Source organism: Engystomops pustulosus, chromosome 8 (assembly GCF_040894005.1).
Source record: "Engystomops pustulosus chromosome 8, aEngPut4.maternal, whole genome shotgun sequence".
In the NCBI taxonomy this organism is placed as follows: Eukaryota; Metazoa; Chordata; class Amphibia; order Anura; family Leptodactylidae; genus Engystomops; species Engystomops pustulosus.
Window position 1 is genome coordinate 98389444 of NC_092418.1, and position 21389 is coordinate 98410832.

The 21389-nt window shown below is 41.9% G+C and overlaps 1 protein-coding gene across 3 annotated transcripts in view; it reads right to left on the bottom strand.

Moving 5' to 3' along the window:
• Positions 1 to 21389, bottom strand: part of TANC1 (tetratricopeptide repeat, ankyrin repeat and coiled-coil containing 1) — a 138879-nt gene that overhangs the window by 68832 nt on the left and 48658 nt on the right. For 2 of the 3 annotated variants that reach the window (XM_072121949.1, XM_072121947.1), the window contains exons 2-3: positions 21000 to 21067; positions 6528 to 6719 (exon numbers count right to left, since the gene is read on the bottom strand). In XM_072121949.1, coding sequence (XP_071978050.1) covers positions 6528 to 6719; positions 21000 to 21057 — 250 coding nt within the window. In that variant the 5' untranslated portion in view covers positions 21058 to 21067. The remainder of the gene's footprint in view (positions 1 to 6527; positions 6720 to 20999; positions 21068 to 21389) is intronic. The other variant, XM_072121948.1, reaches the window with a different exon arrangement.

Sequence of the window (21389 nt, forward strand, 5' to 3'; positions counted from 1 at the left end):
CAAGTGAGGTCATTTGGACAATAATAAAGTGATATTGGGATGACCTGTGATGATGTAGATGGGATCAAGAAAGAACCAAAAGAGATGTTCACTTTGTCTTCATCCTCAGCCTTCATGCTTTTTGGGTTATGCGTTGTTGTGGCTTAGTATTTTTTAGAAAACCATTGTTCAAAAATGTAAATTATTTTTTCTTGTCGATACTGTGTGATGCCAGAAAAGTGGAAATCGAAACGGGGAAGTTCCATGAAATGAGACGAACATATCCTGATGGACCCCAATGACTGTAATGGGGGTCCATCAAGTTTCTCTTGGCATTAGTGATTTTTGATGGTATCTATCCCTTAAAGGGGTTGTCCTCGTAACTTTCACAATTTTTTCACTTTTGGCTCCAGTTGGTATAAAAGAACTTGTACTTACCTTAGTCCACCATGGTGGACGCAAGCAGCACACATGGTGTCACCTTGATAGCATCCTCCCACTACTACAGCACATCCATGGTGCTGATCTCCGTAGCAGAAACACGCACCTTTACTGAGGCACATGACTTGCAAATCCAGACTTTTCTGCCAAATATGAGACACATGGAAAATATGCTGCACTGATATAGTTGCCTGTATTTTAAATGGAAAGTATGAAGAAAGCTTTTCCCATCCAAAAATATATTGGCAGGATAATTGGCTTCAGACTCACTAAACTGGTATGTCTTATAGGAATGTACCACTATGTGTGTGTAACGCCCACGTGGCAAATATACATCTCACAGCACTGTCCAGGGGCGGTATTTGCAATTTTGGGTCCTTTCCCTACAAAGACCACAACCTAAGTTATTACACAAATCTAACATATGCTGGGCCATATGGGTTGGGTTTTAACCTCACTGATGTCTTTAAAGGGGTTTCTGCTATTCAGGTAAAACCCTCAAAGAGCAGGTTTTATATAAAACTAATGAAGGAAAAACACAAAATACCCAACAGCTCAACGACCAGAGGGGCTTCTGGTTCCATTCTTCTGGAGCACAAGTGTAAAACATCATGTACATTGTAAATTTGACAACTTAAAAGGGGTTGTCCACTTCCAGCAAATAATTGATATTGTTTGTGTAATGAAAAATTCTTCAATATACTTTCTGTATCAATTACCGTATTTTTCGGACTATAAGGCACACAAAATATCCTTTGATTTTCTCAGAAATCAAAGGTGCGCCTTATAGTCCAGTGTGCCTTATATATGAACCGTACTTACAGACAACAGCTGCCTTGTACTGTGCACAGGTCTGCCACCTGCTGGTCATCCATCCTTATAATCAGGTGTGCCTTATAGTCCAGTGCGACTTGTATATGAACCGTACTTGGAGACAATAGCTGCCTTGAACTGTGCACAGGTCTGCCACCTGTTGGGTCATTCATCCTTCTAATCAGGTGTGCCTTATAATCCGGTGCGCCTTATATATGGACCTAGACGTTTAAGCAGGCATTTATAGATGGTGCGCCTTATAGTCCGAAAAATACTGTACTCACAGTTTTTCAGATCTCTGCTTGCTGTCCTTCTAAAAGCTTCTATGCTTACTTCCACTGGATAGAAATCTGTCCATGTCCATGTGATGGATGCGCAGGTGCATTAGCTGTTAGTATCACACTGTAAAATCAATTGACATGTGATACTAACGAGCCGTATACCAGCATCTCCATCATATGACCATGGACAGATTTCTATCCACTGAAAGTAAACATAGAAGCTTTTTATAGCAGGACAGCAAGCAGAGATCTAGAAAAACATGAGCAATTGAAAAATTGTATAACTTTTCCTTACACAAACCATATCAATTATTTGCTGGAAGTGGACAACCCCTTCAACCAATTACTGGCCACGGCAGTATAATATATAAAATATATATAAATATTCCCTATAAGGCTCCAGGCATCTAGAAGAAGACGCCAAAGATATTCTTACTGAGAATGGCTAGAACCATTGGTGAGCCATGAGAATTTTCCATCTAAAAAGGCAACAATTTATTTTTAAGCTCAGGAAAATAATTAACTCTGATAGAGAGTCCGGCGGGGGAATGACTGGATCAACACAAACCATTTCATAAAACATTAAGAGATTCCACCACAGATGAGGAACAGACAAGGAAATAAACCGCTCGCTACAAACACAAATAAATAAACTCCATCTATCGCCCGTCAGATCCATTCTGTGATTTATTAAGGAAAACTCGCTGTGTTCATCCAAAACAAACACAAATGGCGTCATGTTCTCCGTTCCCAGCCCTTCCTCCAATGTTATACAGGAGCAGGGCAAAGTCCAAGCAGAAAAACTCAGATAGTAGCGTGTTCCCTTCTGGGTAGATTATCTCACAGCAGCCCTTATCCCTGATAAAAGCGAACATCAAAGCCAAGTCTTTATTATGAGGGTCATTAAGACTAATATCCAATCCCATAATTACACAGTAAAGTGGCCAAAACACATAAGGCAAAGCAGTCATCTACAATATCAACATCAAGGAATATCAAGAAAACCTGCTCCAGGTGGTTGTACTCTTTGGATGAACATCAGTTAAATTTGCTGGTGTCAGTAGTGTCGGACGACCATCTGAAGTCTATGGCGGGGCCTAAGAGAAGAATTGGGCAAGTAGGATTTCAACATATTTGATACCCCTGACTTTAAGAAAGATGGATGAGAAGAAGCGGCTCCCAAAAACTTGACATGCTTTGTTGAGGATGCATTTGCAACACCCCTCCCAATGCATAGGCAAGGTGGTTGTTGCGAATACAGCCCTCTCCATGTGAAGAGCTGTTAGGGAGACTGATCACTTCACTAGGAGGACTCTAAATACTCTGGAGAACTTTGTAATTGCAGTTGTAGCCACTGCCTGGTAAGGCAAGAGTTAACAATATGAAATGTTGTTGTCTAATAAGAATCTCTATACTATTGTAAAGCAAGCTGGAAGCTGATTGGAGAGTGCTACCATCTGACCAAGGAAGTATAAAAACCCTTGGTGGACGGGAACACACGGTCTTCAGACTCAGAGTAAAAGCTAGACAGAGCAGAGACTCCATCTTGGAGCACATGTCAGCAAAGCAAGCAGAGGAGAGTGCAGCTCCTGCAGAACAGCACCAGCCATTGTCCTAATACCTGGAACCAGATGTGCCTCAGGCCACTGCCTAGCACCCAGGGCAAGTCGGGAGACTTAAGCCCCAGAGCAGAGGTCCACTATTCGCACTCGGCTCCATCTTTACCTGCCCAGCCTGAAGTTACTACCGGGCTGTGAGTAAACTTTCCTGCGGACCAGCTATCTTCATAAACCTTCCAGCTCGCTAGATCTGCTGCTGCTGTTCTGTCGTTGCCTGCCATTTGAAGTTGAATAAAGAACTGTGAGCTGATTTGCACAACGTGGCTCAGTGATCCAGGATTTACACAATCACAGGCGCGCCAACCTCCATCATCCAGGGACTCCTATATACACCTAAGGGATTGCCCCAGAGAGAAACCTATTGCATCAGCCTCTCCCTCCATATTTCTTCCACACACCACCTCCGGTAGACCTGCCAGGCTGAAGGCCCATCCTCCAGTCCCAATATCAAGCACGTTGACCACAGTGTGCCTGAGGGCGCATAAGCCGGCCACTCCGGTATTCTGGGCCTCAGTTGTCTACAGCCACCAAAGAAAGTCCAGGCCCCGGTGTGGCATATCCGAAGGAGTACCTGTCAACTGAACAAGCCTAATAATAACTAGCACTTGGGGCGTTTCCAGAGCCCCTTCGTGCATTACAGACTGTTACACTGTGAGCAGGAGGTGCTGAGAATGCAGAGTGGAGGGTGAGACAGTGTAACAGCATGTAAAGCCATATCACAGAGTGTTTAGGGTAGCCCCTGAGGCTCATTTGCATAATTTCAAAAGTTGATATTAGAAGGATAGAGGGCATGGATAACAAATATAAGAAGTTTACCACAGTCACGGTGCCTGGATCTATGAGTAAGTGTCCCTGGTTTATCATGATGGAGTTGGATGTTGCCAAGATTTCCTTTAAGAACAGCCAACCTACAGGCAACTCATAGTTACAAACGGACCTCTCTGCCCACTGTGACCGCTGGTCAAGCTTTATGGATGCTTATAATTTACTGAAATTTAGCCCCAGGATGCAATGAACAACTGGAAAAAATTATAAGGGAATATTAAGAGCAAACGAAAAATGTGGTTACAGACTAGAAATTCTCCACCAAAATAAAAAAAAAACTAATTTACAAAAACATCAACAACATTTCAATCTGCAAGACAGTTGCCTCTTCTGGGACCTGGGTACCTTGTGCAATATATTTAAAGTCCAGCAATCCATCTGTAGTCATAATAATACGGACAATTAACAGCTGACAATTCCAATCCCCACAGGCAAATTTACACGTAATCCAAATCCAAAACAATCCCCTCATCCCCGAGACCTTCATGAACATCAACGTGTTTTATGAACTCAGCAAGCGACTCTCAGGAGAAACCCAAACCTCCAGCGCAGATTAATGGCCCAGTTCATGTTTCTTGTGGATACATTTTTCGTGTTTTCACTAAAAACAAACTGAAATGAAAGTTTTGACTTTTTCTCTGATTGAAGTGATCCCACAAGAAGATAAAAATACTTAATACTAAAACACATCCAGATTTGGATAATGAAATATCTCATCTGTTCACTACATAATTAAAAAAAAAAAACATGCTTTTGGAATCCATTGATATAATTTGGGTCTCAAGTTGCATAGATTGTAAGCTTATTGTGGGAGTGATGTATCAAAAGTGTCAAAACCGAAATGTTTGAGTTGCTCATGGCAACCAATCAGAGCTCAGCTTTCATTTCCCATTGCAGTTTATTAAATTAAAGTCGAGCTCTGTTAAGTAAAACTGGAAACCACTCAGAGCTCAGCTTTAATTTAATAAACAGCTGTGGGGAAAATGAAAACTGAGCTCCGATTGGTTTCCATGGGCAACTAAAACTGTTCTGCACTGATAAATTCCCCCATTTCTATTGTTCTAAAATTATGCTAATGCGCCAAAAGGGCTCTGGAAGGCATTGCCAGGGTGCCTCTGTGCTGTTACACTTTTAAAATTATGCTAATGAGCCTGAGCGGCTACCCTAGCACCTCTGTGATCTGGCTTCACACACTATGAGCAGGAACTGGTCACTCAACTTAAGAAGCAGTTGCGACCTCATGTGCCGTATTTATCACGCTGTCTGAGCGGCTATGGCAAATCTGACCAACAAAAGACACCTATAGACTCTAAAAAACATGAGCAAGATCCTGCTTGATAATAATCTTGCTCCACAATATATGTCTCACAGAGCACTGTCCAAACTAATTTGTTGAAGGTGTTTAGAAATTGAAACAAAAAGAATATTGGGAAATTGTAGAACTAGTAAATACGAAAAAAAAATCCTTTGAACTTGATTCATTTGGTTGACACCTCACAAGGGAATGGGTCTTCCCTCTTAATACAGGCCATTAAGAAAATCTGATCTGTCCATGAAAACCTCTAACTTTATACACATGACCCAGAATGGTGTAGGGTTACCCTTCATCCATCATCACAGCAGCACATATGAAATAAACTCACTTCATCTCAAGGTTGTGTAACACACGAGGAGAGGACAAAGCAAAGATGTACTTTACTACTCCCAAAATAAAGTAGCAATTAGCTTTGTTCAAAAATAAACAAATTCTTATTTGTTCTTGCACAGAGCTGAGAGAACAGCAGTGTGAGGAGAACCCCTCCCATGCTATAGTATGGCAACACTCTCAGAACAAAGTTAGGCCCCATTCACACAACCATCATCGGGACGCATATCCGGCTGCAAAATTACAAGTCCCCTTAGACGGCTATGGAGACCCCACGGCACCATACATGTGGAAAAGAAAGAGCTGTGCAGTGCTGTTTCCAATGGAGAGGGGATGGGCGAGCAGCACTCACTGCTCCTCCTCTCCAGTGTGACGACTACAGCCGGGTGAGCATACGTTTGTGCGAATGTAGCCTAAATCCAATTTTTACAATCTTGCAGCTACTAACAACATACACAAAAGAGTAACAGGTTACAGAAATCTCCAGGAAAATGTTAGACTAGAGACCTACTTGATTTTTTTATTTTGTGGATGTGAAAAAAATGGATGGTAAAAAAAAAAAAAAAAAAAACGGCCATCACATGTGAGCATTTTTTTTGCAGATGCACAGTGGACAGACCCCGCCTAATGATCCCTTACATTCAGAAACCAAATTTCTTTCTTGTCCAAATCTACAACTGGACATTCCCTTTAACCCAAATAAAGGTGCTTTATGCCCTACATTATAAAACGTTTTCCATCGTTGCAGTTACAGTGGTGCATTATGGGTACAGTCAGAACAGAAAAACCATATGTCTTTCGAGACAAAAATGTTGTTTTCCAATTGGAAAACATTTAAGTTGCCCACAAGGTGAATAATTTGGCCACTTCCAGTAAGAAATAAAAAAAAAAAATAGAATTGAATAACCACAGAAAATAATATACCTGGCGACTTCTTTGGAGCCCTTTGCTGCATAGCGTACGACTGGCGAGGGAGCAGAGGAGATGATGGTAAAGAGACAGAGACTCCTTTGGTAAAGCCCATTTTGTAGAGGTCACTCTGGATCCCCGGACTGGATGAAACTGGATAATCCACATTATTCCCAGTGAATAAAATATGTTGTACATTTTCTTCTGCTGGAAAAGAAAAATACATTCAAATAAATAAAAAGGATTTATAAAAATTTTCCATAATTTTTATAAAATTGGACAAATTGGTGTTGGTTCAATAAAAAATAAAATTATTGCTTTACCAAATATTGATTTTTTTTAATGTATTTTATTTCAGACGTCAGGCCTTGGGCTAGAAGGTTTACATCAAGCGCTAATGACAAGTCGATGGTTAGAGTGGATAAAGGCATAGAAAAATGTATACATTATATTGGGACAGACAGTTTTTCAAGCCGAAAGATGGAAGTTTCTGTTGTTTGCATTGCACATGGAAAAAAAAGTGAGTTTAAGGACTTCTAGGAGGACTGTCACATTAGCGCACCCCATGTATGGTGCTGCTGTTTGAAAGCCATGGAATATGGGTGTGTGTGACCCCCATGGATGGCAATGTCTTGGAGACTCACATAGGGCCTACAGGGTATCTATAAACTTGAGAAAAAAGTTATTAGAAGCCCCCAATAACCTAAAAAAACTATAGTGGCCATCAAAGTCATCAATATTGGGAAAGTAGAAATTTGCCCAAAAAGACAAAATAAATCTAATCTGATCCATCATTTTTTTTTCCAATCCTTAGTACTTGCATTAATTGTCTTCAACTCCAGAAACTCCCATTTACTGTATCGGGAAGACCATGGCGGGGGAAACACGGCCGTCGCCTTTCAGAAGTGCTACTAAATCTCACTATGGGCCGTCCCTGGTATTTTAGCTCCATAAACCAGAATAGGCCATAGATGTAATACCACAGGAAACCTGTGGACAGATGTAGCGCTGTTTTTGGAAGAAATGTGCAATGTTTTCCTAATTCTGGAGCCTGATGTTTGTGGACTGCGCTCTCATCACTAAGAGGTCACAGTTATCTGCTTAAAGCATCGCTGCTGGCGAGTGGTTTGGCCTTGAAGAATTAATCAATTGACCCATCTAATGTAACCAGAGAATTCGCAGAAAGCTTACGGCGATTTTCCAGCCTATCTATAGCAGTTGTATTGATCTGTCGAGTGCATTACTTTACGGTTGACTCTATACTCAGGTAACTCCGTGACTGACATCCCCAAGGGATGGGTAGAAAACCTTGTTCAAGATCTGCTTAATATGTTAAGTTGTAAAACCTTCAGTCATGTCTTAAATTTTTTTACTTCATTCCCTGGTGTTGAGTAGTCACGTTGTGGATGAGGTTATATAAAATAGTGGGATTTTGTCTAATGCCTTGACCATAGTACACCAGTCTGCCATCGCCGAGGTCTCATGGCTGCTAAGGCACTAGCACTTTCTCTATATAAAACATATGGGATATAAGAGATTAGAGGGAAAAAAAAAAATAAAAAACTAAACTAATACAAAATTCAACCCGTGAACAAAAGTGGTGCCATTTTTTTTTAAGTTGCACCATTGACCCTTTGAGCATCTAGAATATATTACATATAAAGTATCGATATTTCTAAAATAACCATTTCATTAACCTATCGAAGGAGCGTTAAAGACCTATACAAAACATCTTGTAAAAAGTCACCATGACTTACCATATGTATACTCGAGTATAAGCCAACCCTTATATAAGCAGAGGCCCCTAATTTGGCCACAAAAAACTGGGAAAACCTATTGACTCAAGAAAAAGCCTAGGGAAGGAAATGCATGCATTGGTCACAGCCTACACCCAGTATATATCTAGTCAGCCCCCCAGTATATATAGCCAGCCCCCTGCCTCCTTTATATAGCCACTTGCCGATCCCATAGTCTGTGCGCCGCTAGCTCGCACGGACCTGGTGCTGCAGGCGGACAGAGGAGGAGGTGAGTACAGAGTTTATTTTTATATATATCCAAGTACAAACCGAGCAGTGCTTTTTCAGCACAAAAATTTTGCTGAAAAACTTGGCTTATACTCGAGTATATACGGTTTTTAGAATAAGGCAGCCTTTGCCTTTACAAAACTCTTCCTGAAACGAATCTCATAAAGTCATGGTTAACATCCCAAAACAACAGTAAAACAAGCAAGGATGGGAATATAAGACTTTGCAACGAAGAGGAAGAAAATAATGGCGGGGGGGAGAAGGGAAGCGAACGGGAAATCGGAAATCCATTTGTATAGAAAGACTAATTCAGCCCGGGATTCATGGGAAAGCATTGAAAGAGAAGACTTTCCTATGAACTTGGACGAAGCGGTGAAAGATTTACAGGACTGGAGTAAAAAAAACGCGGAAATAAATAGCACTTAATGTAAAGACCTTCTCTGCATTACACTCGTGTTGTATTTGGCTTCACAATGACATTCCCACTACAATACTCCGGCCTGTCTTCACTGTGTAATATATGATCCACCTTTGTGGGGTTTATAACGTGGTGGAGGGCAATAAAAGAAACTTCTACAGGCGAAGACGGTGACTTTTCATACAGAGGGAAGGGCGGACTCTTTTATAAGCGTGATCTTGACCTGTAAGACAAATCATCAGTGAAAAGGTCATTGATATCTAAGACACCTTCAACCAAGAAGAAGAATTGTGGAGTTCAAGGTAGGAGGAAGCGACACCATTACTCACACCACGGAGCAACGACAAGGGCCCGGGTCTCATGCTACAAAGAACATCAATCTTGATCTAAGGAGAACTATACTATATGAAAAATGTATCATTCAAAAAGGAAATCTAAAATGTAGTGTAAGCCAACGGTTTTTGGGTTTTATTGGGTTGATTAGTATCGGTCCATAATCACTTTGTCCGATAAATCTAAATTATGCATAATCAATATAATTAAAGGTGCAAGTAAAATTTGGGGGTATAGTGTGGATATTGAGGTCATTACGGAATAAAAAAAATTGTCAGTTAAAAAAAAACACCCACAAGTACCACCCAAGAAGTGGACAAACCCTTTAGGAGTACATCATCATGTGTCCACACATAATACCTTTACTCTACAGATAGGTCAAAACTATCAGATTGCTAGCCGTCAGACAACCATCCCTGAACCAATGATCTGTTTAGGCTCTGGCGCTAGAACTGCACAATGAAGGGAACTCCTGACTAGTGGTAGAGACAAGGAAAATCCCCCTTGACAGTCAACCCGTCAGTGGAGCCTATAGCAAACCTCTAATCTATTAAATTTAGTAATCTGTCAAACTTGTATAAAGGAAAGATAACCCCCAAGTTAAATCCAAAGTCTCTGTCTTTTCTCTTGCCATTCTGCAATGTTTTATAAAGTCTTATGAACTGTTAGGTCCTTTGTTCAGTCCGTCATGACTTGATCCATTACATCCATATCCACCCACGAAAGTGCAAAGACTGGAAATGTATAAACTACTCTGTGATTTAATCTCGTTGATGCTCTCCACTTCATTTGGGCTGACTTTTATTTTAGCATGATAATTCCATCTCGTGGGTGGCAGGGTCAATGGGCCTATGCCCCGATGACGAGATCTCAAAGTGTTCTATTCATGCCCTTCAGAATTCTAACTAAGCAGCGCCCCCTGGAGGACAAACAAGTGCTCAACTTGGTATTGAAAAATCCATAACATGGTCATAATAATTACGGGAGCTCAGCAAAATTTACAAACCCTTTATTTGAAGAGGTTGCACCAGAAAGACACTTATCGACTATTCACCAATAATGTTGGAACTCCAGACGATCACCTGCTTTCCGTTTAATATAGGACACGAGGGGATTTTCAGTGCCCCATTTTTCCTATTGCTGGATGCACATGACATTGGATCTCCATGAAATGAGCCCCAGTAAATTAGCACCCTAGCCATAGGGAAGTGATGAACCTACCTCACCACTCCCATCCCTCCGCTTCTTCCCTTCCCACCAGGAATTATAAGAAGTCACAATCAAACAGGTTGCTATGAATGACCCCAAACGCTTGATACAGCAGAAATTTCCCAAATATGAATTCATTGTAGATGACACAGCCATTCGCAACTCATTTACGTGCCTTTTGTGTCCTGCTAGGCGCCTCTCCATTACTTTTTCCTGCTGACAGACTGATTGTACTTGACGGCTACCTCATAAATTCCACTGGCGTGCCTCCAGAAACTGGGATGTTTCGTCTCTGCTCGCTACATCCGCTCTGATATCTCTGGGTACTCTATCAGTGCCCCCATTCCTCTACGGCAACAGGAAAAGAATCTCCTGAGCAACGCACCCTGCAAACATCTCTGGAAACAGAGTCAATATTTTTAGACCCACACGCAAGTACAATGGCGTCCGCATTCCCTTTCTGTCCGGTGAATGGAGGAGCCGGCACTGTGTGCTCAGGAGGCGGATGAACTTGTAGAGACACCGGGCTGTCAGCTTCCTTCTGAAAAGGAGAGCCACATTTTTCTTACTATTGCCGACAATGTTTTCTCTTGAACACAACAGTAAAAGAAATATGGGACAACAAGACACACAGAAATAGGTCAATTTCCAATGTTTATCTCAGAATTTAACGTTTTCCATACAGTGAGGATGCCCGACAACCAAAATAGCAACAATCCTGGACCGGCATGTCATTGTCCTTTCCTCTGCTTTAAAAAGAGAAATTGCCTATAGGAAAACATATGGAATCTGAAAGCATATATAAAACTGTAATAAAACACAGAGTATGCACTAACAATTATGCGCAACTATATATAAAATAGAGAAATGGTATAAATCTGCCATTTTTCAGGCACCAACGTTAATCTAAAGCTTTCCTCCTCTTTTAAAAATGTGGAAAGATACTCAAAGTCATTCATCCCATCTTGGACAACGGAAAATGAAAAAAATAACACGCAAAAAAATAACAAAAGGAGATAGGAGCTTTTCATGAACAATCTGTTTTAGAATACTACTGTCAGGGTTATTAACCTCCAGAACAATTGATGCCACATCCGTTTGGACCAAACCTATTTGGACCTGTTCCGAATCTATTGAAAAATTCAACAAAGTTTCAGCAAATCCAAACCTGGGACATTCCCTCATCTCTAATATCAACTGATCATATAAAATTGGTGGTAGAAACTAGGTAATACATAAAAAGTGATTCACTGTAAAATTGCACGCAAACTCAATATTTCCCCAAAATTCAAGTGTTATAGCCTTAGGGCTGCCTTGTAATAAAGGTAGCATGGTTTCTCTGAAAATTACATAAATTAGTGAAAAATTACAGTTGTAAGAGATTTTAATAATGCAACCTGTGTCATTTTAATCAAGAATGAAGATAACATTTATTAATTTGGTCAAGAATTTGTAGATTCATGGTCAACTTGAGAGTCCTGATTACTCAGCACACACACACTGATTGACGAGAGTACTGATTGCCCCTCCCACCCACAATGATTGACAGTGAGAGTCCTGATTACTCCTCCCACACACAGTGACTGACGGTGAGAGTCCTGATTACCCCGCCCACACACAGTGATTGACAGTGAGAGTCCTGATTACCCTACTTAGGCTACCTGCACACAAAAAGAAAATGAGGAAATTTGCTAGCTGTATTTTCTATTGCTAGCACACATCCTCATTTGCTTATATGGGCTCATTTACAAGAACCATAATTTCACAGCCTCATGCATGTGAGGACTGCCTGAGACGTAAAAGATAGAGCAGGTTCTATTCCTGCCTGTGTTTGCATCCCTGGCAGTGATTTTCACAGGTCATCGGTCTGTGATGACACAGAAGATGCAAACAAAAGGTCCACCGGATGCTTTTTTGAGATCTGTATATGTTCTGTGCAGGTAGCCTTACACAGAGAAAGTCCTGATTACCCCGCCCACACACAGTGATTGGCAGTGAAAGTCCTGGTTACCGCGCCCACACACAGTGATTGGCAATGAGAGTCCCGATTACCCCGCCCACACAGTGATTGGCAATGAGAGTCCCGATTACCCCGCCCACACAGTGATTATCAACTTTCTGTACTCCCGCCAATTTCTATAAATATATTTTAAATAGCTCAGCCTCTCTTACCCGTCTCATCTGATTTTCAGACATGTCTGCAATAATCACCTGACAGGTTCATTTTAAGCAGATCCTACCATTATAAAATGGTCCCTCATTAGGCATGCTATTTTTAACTTAGGATTCATCACACAAAACTGAATTCTGATCCAGCAGATGATAGACCGGAAAGACCCACTTAACTAAAGGCTCAGCAGATCTCCATAATAAGTGCTTTTTCATAACTCCTGAAGGAAATCTCCAGTCAATGACCCATAGACCTAGTGGTTGTATGAGGCCCAAACAAGCATGAATCCATAAGGACTAAGAATGCTATAATGAACCATCTGACCTCCTGCCAGACCCAATAAAAAAGGGAACATAAAAAACATGCAAGACGTGTAATTTAAGCCGTCTGCCAGAACGTAGAAGTGCTGGATTAGACTTTAAAAGGGAAGAAAAAAAAATCATGAATTACGTATGATCAATAGCAGCTCATTCTACAGGGGTCTGTAATACAGATGTGTTGAAAGTCATTTTACATTTCAAACTTCATGGTGTTCCATGTTACAAACCGGGACACGGAAAGACTTAATGAACTTATTCAGAGACTATATTGAGCCATTCCTTTTATCCTCATGTGTTAAAATAATTGCCAACAGTAACTGAATGTGTCCAGCACTTGTGCCTAGGCTTCTAAAATAGAAAATGAAGCAACTTTTCAATTAGTCTTGCTTAAAGGGGTAAAAGTCTGCTAAAAGAGGTTCTACTAGGTGGCAGTAACATTATAAAGCTGTACATACTGCTTGCTGTTACACAGATCACGCTATACTCCTCTTCCTGTGTCTCCCAACATCACAGGAAGTACTAAGGCTGATCAACCAATCGGTTACCGTCAATGGTTACACAGGAAGTGGAGTGCGGCAAGAGCCAAATATCTTACTGGCACCCAAAAGATGCCTTTTGTAAAATTATACAACTTTAAAAACTAAACCTTACTCTAGATCAGCTGAGATGTCTCGGAACAAGTGCCCTCAGCCTTTAAGCAATCCATACACATTTAATAGCCACTGCCCCAAAACATCTTGCTTATTTTCAATGAGAACAAAATATGTTGAAATCCAACATGGCCGATTCTTCTTCAAGGAGACCCCCATATGCATTAGGTAAATGGACCAGTGCCGAAACGGCATAAAAATAGTGATTTATGTAACCATTTCCCAAAAACAGAGCTCCAAATCCACTACAGACAGTCCTCGATTTAAAGGGGTTTTCCGACGAACCAAGTAAGGACCTATCCACAGGAACAAGGGGTCCGGAGATTAATGGAGCAGATGGCCACGCATGACCGTTCTGCTCCATAAGTCGCAATGGAGCTGATGTCAATTGCTGATCGCCGCCTGCTCCATTTATCTCTGGGAGCAACAAGGGGGCTGACTGAGGTACCTGGGACCCCATCGGACCCCTCATTTTCGCGATCTGTGGGGGTCTCATCACCAATACCCCCACCAATCAACAAGTTAGGCCCTATCCAGTGGTTCGTCGGAAAACCCCTTTAAGGACACCCAGCTTAGACGAGCCCCTAGTTACAGACGGACCTTTCTGCCCTCTGTGACCTCTGAAGCTCTCTGGATGCTTTACTTTAGTCCCAGGCTGCAATGATCAGCTGTAAGACGTCTGTAATGAAGGTTTATTGAAAATACATGTTCCCATAATAGCAAAAAAACTTTGAAAATACAATTTTCATTGGGACAAAAAATAAAAATTTGCCTGGAGCTTCTGTTATAAGAATATACAGTTCCAACTTACATACAAATTCAACTTCTGGGGACTGCCTGCAGTAAAATTCTTGCAGTTTGGTTCTTGATGTTACATGATGTCATGTATACAAACAGCCTCCCCCTGGTGGTGGCCACAGGAAATCATATATTTATCAATTACCTCTATGTGACAGATCACTATACATCACATATGGTCTTCAAGGTTGGGGACAATGGAGGCACCAGTGTCCTATAACAAAAACTTTCCCTCCACGTATAATCAGGTCAGCTACATGTTATATAAGAAAGCTTCTTAGACTTCCTATATAACAATTTTAGGAGGAGATAATTTTAAGAAGTCATTTCATGCTTTATAGGTAAATTATTTAGTGCATGACGCTATGACGCGTTTACAGGTTAAATTAATCATCAGGCTCATTCATTAGTTCAGATCACCCGAGGCTGCGGGCAAGTCATGAGTGGTACCATGCTGTGTCTTTATGCCAATGTGAATGTCATCACCCAGAATACATTACAATGTTTTATTACACAAGACATAGAAATATATAAACTCCCTATGATGATAATCAACTTTGTTAATAAAATATCTGCTGTAGCACGTCACTCATTACCCCAGGTAAGGATTCTGTGGCTGCAGTGCATGCTGGGACATGCAGTCCAAGAGAAGCTGAAAGCCAAAGAGGTGGCTTAAGGTACACATCATAAAGAAGAGAGCAACAACTCCTAAAACAGGAGCAAAACACATATCCGCAGGGGAGATCTTTGATGCCAGCAATATGATCATCACAATTGTTTCACATCTGTAGAAGCCTGAGATATAATTGTTGTGTCGTCCCCGATAGCGGCCAAAGAACTGGGCAGAACATCACACGGCAAACCAGAAACAGTTGAGACGTTCTTCTTGTTAGACAAAGGAAGTTTTGTTTTGGCGACATCATTTTTGTTTCTCTCCCTAAAGGACAAAGTCTTAGTCAAGATTGCAGGGGCTTGAGGAAAAGGTCTCAACTCCATTCATAAGGCGGGAACTGCACGAGTTTATCGGACTCATGGAAACTCGGGAACACGTTCATAACACAGAGGGTTCATTTAAAGGGACAATCTGTGAAAAATGTAAATGTGTCAGGTCTAGTGTAGCGTGTTGAGGCTTTGTATTAATCAGAACAGCAGTATTTGTCTTGTGGCTTTTCCTGCATAGATTGTCGGTATTCAAATATCTCTTAAAATATGTTAAATTTACACAAATGCATGGGGGGGGGGGGTTATGGGTAAGCATCATAGGCACCATCAGCAGTATAGAGGGCACCATGAATTTGACCACTTATGCCTAATGTCATGTCTTCATCACTGATCACAGACCCATAGGACAGGTGATAAAGGTCATCTGTGACCAGCCCCTTTAAAAAAAAAAAAATTTGTATAATTTCTGCTTAAAGGGAACTTGTCACCAGGGACCTCATTTTCACTAGACAGATTGTAAAAGCCCATGGCACCTGCAGTGCAACAATGCCTCTCTTGCATCCTGAAAAAATTCTGGGGTAGTCACAGGGGCTGGGCTGGGCTTTGGTTTGGATGCGTTTTAAAAAACAACATGTGACCTGTCTGAGCTGCAGGCTGCCTCCATCTTTGTGCTCCTGTACAGCCCCTCCCTCCCCCACTGTGTCAGACAGACCAGGCTGTGAGAAGGAGCAGGAGGAGGAGCTGTACAGGAGCACAAAGGGGGGGGACAAGCTCTGAGGAGTGAGTAACACAGACAAGTCACATATTGTTTTTTGAAATGCATCCAAACCAAAGTCCAGCCCCTGTGACTACCCAATGATTTTGTCAGGTGCAAGGTAAGTTATAACACACAATTATATTGTAATGCAAATGCTTAGAAAAGGCAGAAAGGCAGATTTGCACTGCAGGTGTAATAAGCTTCTGCAACCTGTATTTAGTGAAAATGAGGTCCCTGGTGACAGGTTAAGGGGAACCTGTCAATAGATTTTACCCCACTTAACTTCTGGCACCTTAAGCTAGAGCAGGAAATGTAATTGGTAGAATTCCCTCTTATGTAAAATCTCGGGCAAATATGACTCTACTTACCTCATTTTCACATGAGACGAGTCAAGTTCAGTAGTTGCATCAGACATCCCTCTCTTCTGTTCTATAGGACCTAGAAACATGCCTAGATCTCATATTTCAGATCACATCAAGTTTGTCTTTGCGAGCTACAGATAAAGATCCAATTCCCGTCTATTATTTGATTGCCTGTATGTCCAGCTCTGCAGCTCACAGAACCGTAAGTTTGATAAGGATCTGAAAGATGAGATTCTTATCTTTAAAAACAAACAAAGCTTGTTTCCAGGTGCTTCTAGGACAGTGGTGGCGAACCTATGGCACGGGTGCCAGAGGTGGCACTCAGAGCCCTCTCTATGGGCACCTGCGCAATCGCCCCAGCGCAGAGTTTGCCAGACAGGACTCAAGGCCTCTTGCAGTCCCAGGCAGCCCAGGACCCTAGAGGGAAGCTACAATGATAATCCAAACTTCTACTCCTTCTTTCTACTGTATTGGTGTCCTCAGGGGCCAATACAATTTAAACATGTGACAGAGCAGGGAGTAATAAATTACTGCTTAAATTGTCGCATCGGCACTTCGTGTAAAATATGTCGGTTTTGGTTGTAGTTTGGGCACTCGTTGTCTAAAAGGTTTGCCATCACTGTTGTAGGAGAAAGGGGCTTCTAAAATGACACTACCCCTGCAGACCATAAACTTGACTCTTCTCATGTTAAAGGAAACCTACCACTTGAAGTGGCAGGTTTCAGAAGAAAAGACCGAGCAACAGCTCAGGGTGAGCTGGTGCCGGAGCTTATTTTTGTTAGTGTTTTAAACCGCGGTATCGCGGTTTAAAACACTTTTTAAACTGTATAGCCGGCGCAGGGAGGTACGCGCTCGGCGCTTACCATGCGCGCGGCTACATAGGAAGTGAAGGAGAGCTATACAGCTATACAGTTTAAAAAGTGGCACGGCTACATAGGAAGTGAAGGAGAGCTATACAGTTTAAAAAGTGTTTTAAACCGCGATACCGCGGTTTAAAACACTAACAAAAATAAGCACCGGCACCAGCTCACCCTGAGCTGTTGCTCGGTCTTTTCTTCTGAAACCTGCCACTTCAAGTGGTAGGTTTCCTTTAAAATGAGCTAAGAAGAGTCATATTTGCCCGACTTTGCAGGAGATTTTTTATAGGTAAACATGTAAGATTTCACAAAAAAAGAGCAAATTTATTAAGGACATTTCATTCCCTAACAGAGGGGGTTGGTAGTTTAGTTTGATAAAATCTGGTAACAGGTTTCCCTTTAACTAGTAAATTCCTATATTAGAGAATTACATGGACAGCGATTCCCTAATAAACCGTAATATAATATACACTTTCAATATTATAGTCAGCTGATATATTCGGAGGACGTAAGCTCTAAGTTTTCCATGGCAGCCTTTATATTTTTATAGAAAGGCGTAAATCTTTGTGTAAGCTTCATTTGCCGGCCACTAAAGCTCCAGGCACAGGCTGCCATAAAACTACCCGTGTCCGCCAGCAAGCTGTGGGGAGTAAAATTATAATATATAATGAGACCAATAAGACTAGAATACAATCTATTAAACATTCGCTGTTGATACAATTCCATAATAAAGATGAAGCGACACAGGTTTATTTTTGTGCATGTTTGTAGTGCGGCCCTCTGACACATTGACGCCAGGCCGTCACATGGTATAATTACAGGCAGCCCTCTTTGTATTGTGCTCTGTGGCCCCCAGCCATGTTTAGCCTTCATCTTTCTTGGTGGGCCGAATGACACGACCAAATCCTTTAGTAAAAGGACAAATATATCTGCAAAGTTTCTTCAAAAGGATTAAAATTTAGACTAGATGGTCCAACGATGTTAGCAATTATTACGGTGCTCCGGTGCCCCAAGGCAACTGCCAACATCGGAGCGATCACCTGAGTATCTGGTCTGAGCTGCTGAAAGGGATGAGTGGAGGGGGGTGGATAGGATAGTCATGTGTGGTCAAAGGGACGGCTCCATGCGGAGGTGCCTTAAGATTTTTGTATCAAGGACATCAACCTTCAGAACCTTAAGAAACGTTACATCACACAAGTACAAAAATATGTGAAGATGGCCCCTGGTCTGGTTACCAGATTTGGCAGCTTGTATAGTATGTATGTATGTATGTATGTATGTATGTATGTATGTATGTATGTACTGTGCCTTTAGTTTCACTGCCTGATGAAGACCTTACTACGGTGGCTGAGTGAGTAGCACTTCTGCCTTGCAGCACTGGAGTCCTGGGTTCGAATCCCACCCAGGTCAACATCTGCAAAGAGTTTGTATGTTCTCTCTGTGTTTGCGTGGGTTTCCTCCGGGTAATCCGGTTTCCTCCCACACTCCAAAACATACTATTAGGCTGTTTAGATTGTGAGCCCCATTGGGGACAGGGACCGATTTGTCATGCTTTGTGCAGCGCTGCGTAATCTGTGTGCGCTATATAAATAAAGAATTATTATTATTTTATTACAAGGCTGAAACACGTAGCACATAAAATACCAGTGTTCTTCACCTTATATACTGTATTCACCACTCACACCTGACAATCGCAATCCTTATAGCTTTTACACAAGGCTTTTGCACTCTATTTTTGTGACTACCACCACAATGGGATTCTTGCATTGACCATCCAGGTTATCCTTCCCATATAATTTCACTGTGATATCCTGTTTGTACGTTGCAGCTATGGGCAGATCTATCAGACAAGGGTTAGATTGGGCAGGTTGTCATGCAATCTTGGGGCCGGTGTTGGAAAAATTATATTGGGGAGTAATACAATTTTTTCCATTGAAAATTGGATGATGGCATTCTTGAAAGACACAGAGTTAGCTGGCATCAGAAAAGTGATATATGACTGGCCTTGTGTGACATAACCTAATCCTCAATCTAACCTGCAAAGTGGTGCAGCAAATAGAAGAATCAGAAGGGGGGAGTTAAAGGACATCTACCACCAAGATGAAGGATTGTAAACCAAGCACTTTGACACCCTGGTCCTCTCTGGCAGGATCTGCCCTTCTTTTAGCTCCTTATGCCCTGGTTCCTATGAGACTCCGGGCTCCAAAGGTCTTGACTGAGCCTGGAACCCTCAGTTTAATTTGCATAATTTTCAAAGCCATTTTTTCTTAAAAACAACGGCATAAGAAGCTAACAGAGGTTGTCCGACTATTTTTGAAGATCCAGAGTCGGGCTGGGGAGGGATTTTTTAAAAAAAAGCAAAGCTGTACTCCCCTTCTCCGTCACTCCTGGTGTCCCGCACCGCTATCTCGCATGGCCCTGTCGTTTTTTCACACGGGCACGGAAGCTACGCTGAGATACAAGGGCAGGTGGAGGGTGCCGGCCAGAAGCTGAACTCAGCGCAGTTTGCATGCCCTGCCCAGAGAGACGGCGGTGCAGGAGACATGGAGACATGGAGACATTAAGTCCCTCCCCAGCCTGCCTGCAAAATTTTAAATACAGACAGACAACCTCTTTAAAAAAAGAGCGATCTTGCCAGAGGGGGCACAATCTTTCATCCTGGTGGCAGATTTCTTTTAAAAGTGGTTCCATGACAGAACTCTGAGATGCTAGACAACTATCAAGCGGTGAGTGTTCTGGATCACCATTGTATACTACTTCCAGAAACCAGTGATGGGACATTAATTATTAGAATTCAGCAGTTTTCCCCTAAAAAAGTTTGAAATCTTATCAAAAAGTCAAATAAAGAAAAGTAATTTTTAAGTGAAACATACCAAAATTTTCTTCTATCTTTACACAATGTCTGACTACTAGACATAGAAAACGGGCCGGAAAAGCATATGTGGTCATTTATGAGTAGGGGCGAGGGTCAAAGAAAGAAAGTCTCATTGATAATGATTTATGGCTTCGACATTACATAGAGAAGTAATAAAAAGCTCAGACAGGAAAAGAAATTTACAACACAAAATCCCAGATATGTAAGTTATGTGAGAGTGGGAGTCATGACTGTGCAGTCTGGAAAACAAGATCAGAAAGCGGACAAAATTCACTAGAAGGGATAAGCAGGGGGTGACAAACTGGACGTCACTGATCTGGTAGGGAATACACTTGCCCACATTAAGTGAGCACTGGCCTTCCTCAGAATCAGGTGGCCACAGCGCCCCCAAGCGGGAGTCAGGCTTCCACAGCGCCCCCAAGCGGGAGTCAGGCTTCCACAGCGCCCCCAAGCGGGAGTCAGGCTGCCACAACGACCCCTAGATAAGAATCAGGTGCCCAGAGCGACCCCTAGATAAGAATCAGGTGCCCACAGCGCCCCCAAATGAGAGTCAGGTGCCCAGAGTCAGGCAGCCACAGCACCCCCAGACGGGAGCCGGGTACCCACATCAAAGCCAAACAAAAGTTTTGTTTTAGTTGTGAGTAGGTTATAAACGCCATTAGTCCCTGCTGCATGCACACAATCCAGATAAAACAAATGCACATGTGCTTTGTAATAATAAAGCCAATCATTTCACCCCTTATTTAAAAAAAAAAAATCTCAAAACACCAACCTTGATTCTTGTTGTTCTTTACACTCTCCCGACTCTTCTTTAAAACGGCTTTCAACATTTTCTTTGTCCTAAAAGATATAGAACAAATATTAGACATCTGGTCCTTGGTGTCCAACATGTGCAATATTCAGCATGTAAAAACGTGACCAAAGATTACAAGTAAGTTTAACAAAACATAGAAGGAAGATGGCGTCCAACACCAAACTAATAGGAGCAGAACCCCAACATGGCCACTACAGAGTATATGGAGTGTTCCGCCTGCAACACTCTACAGCAGTGATGGCAAACCTTTTAGCGAACGAGTGCCCAAACTGCAACCCAAACCCCCCTTATTTATCATGAGGTGCCAACCAAAAATGAAAGCAGCAAGTTATTGCTGCCTGTTCTTCA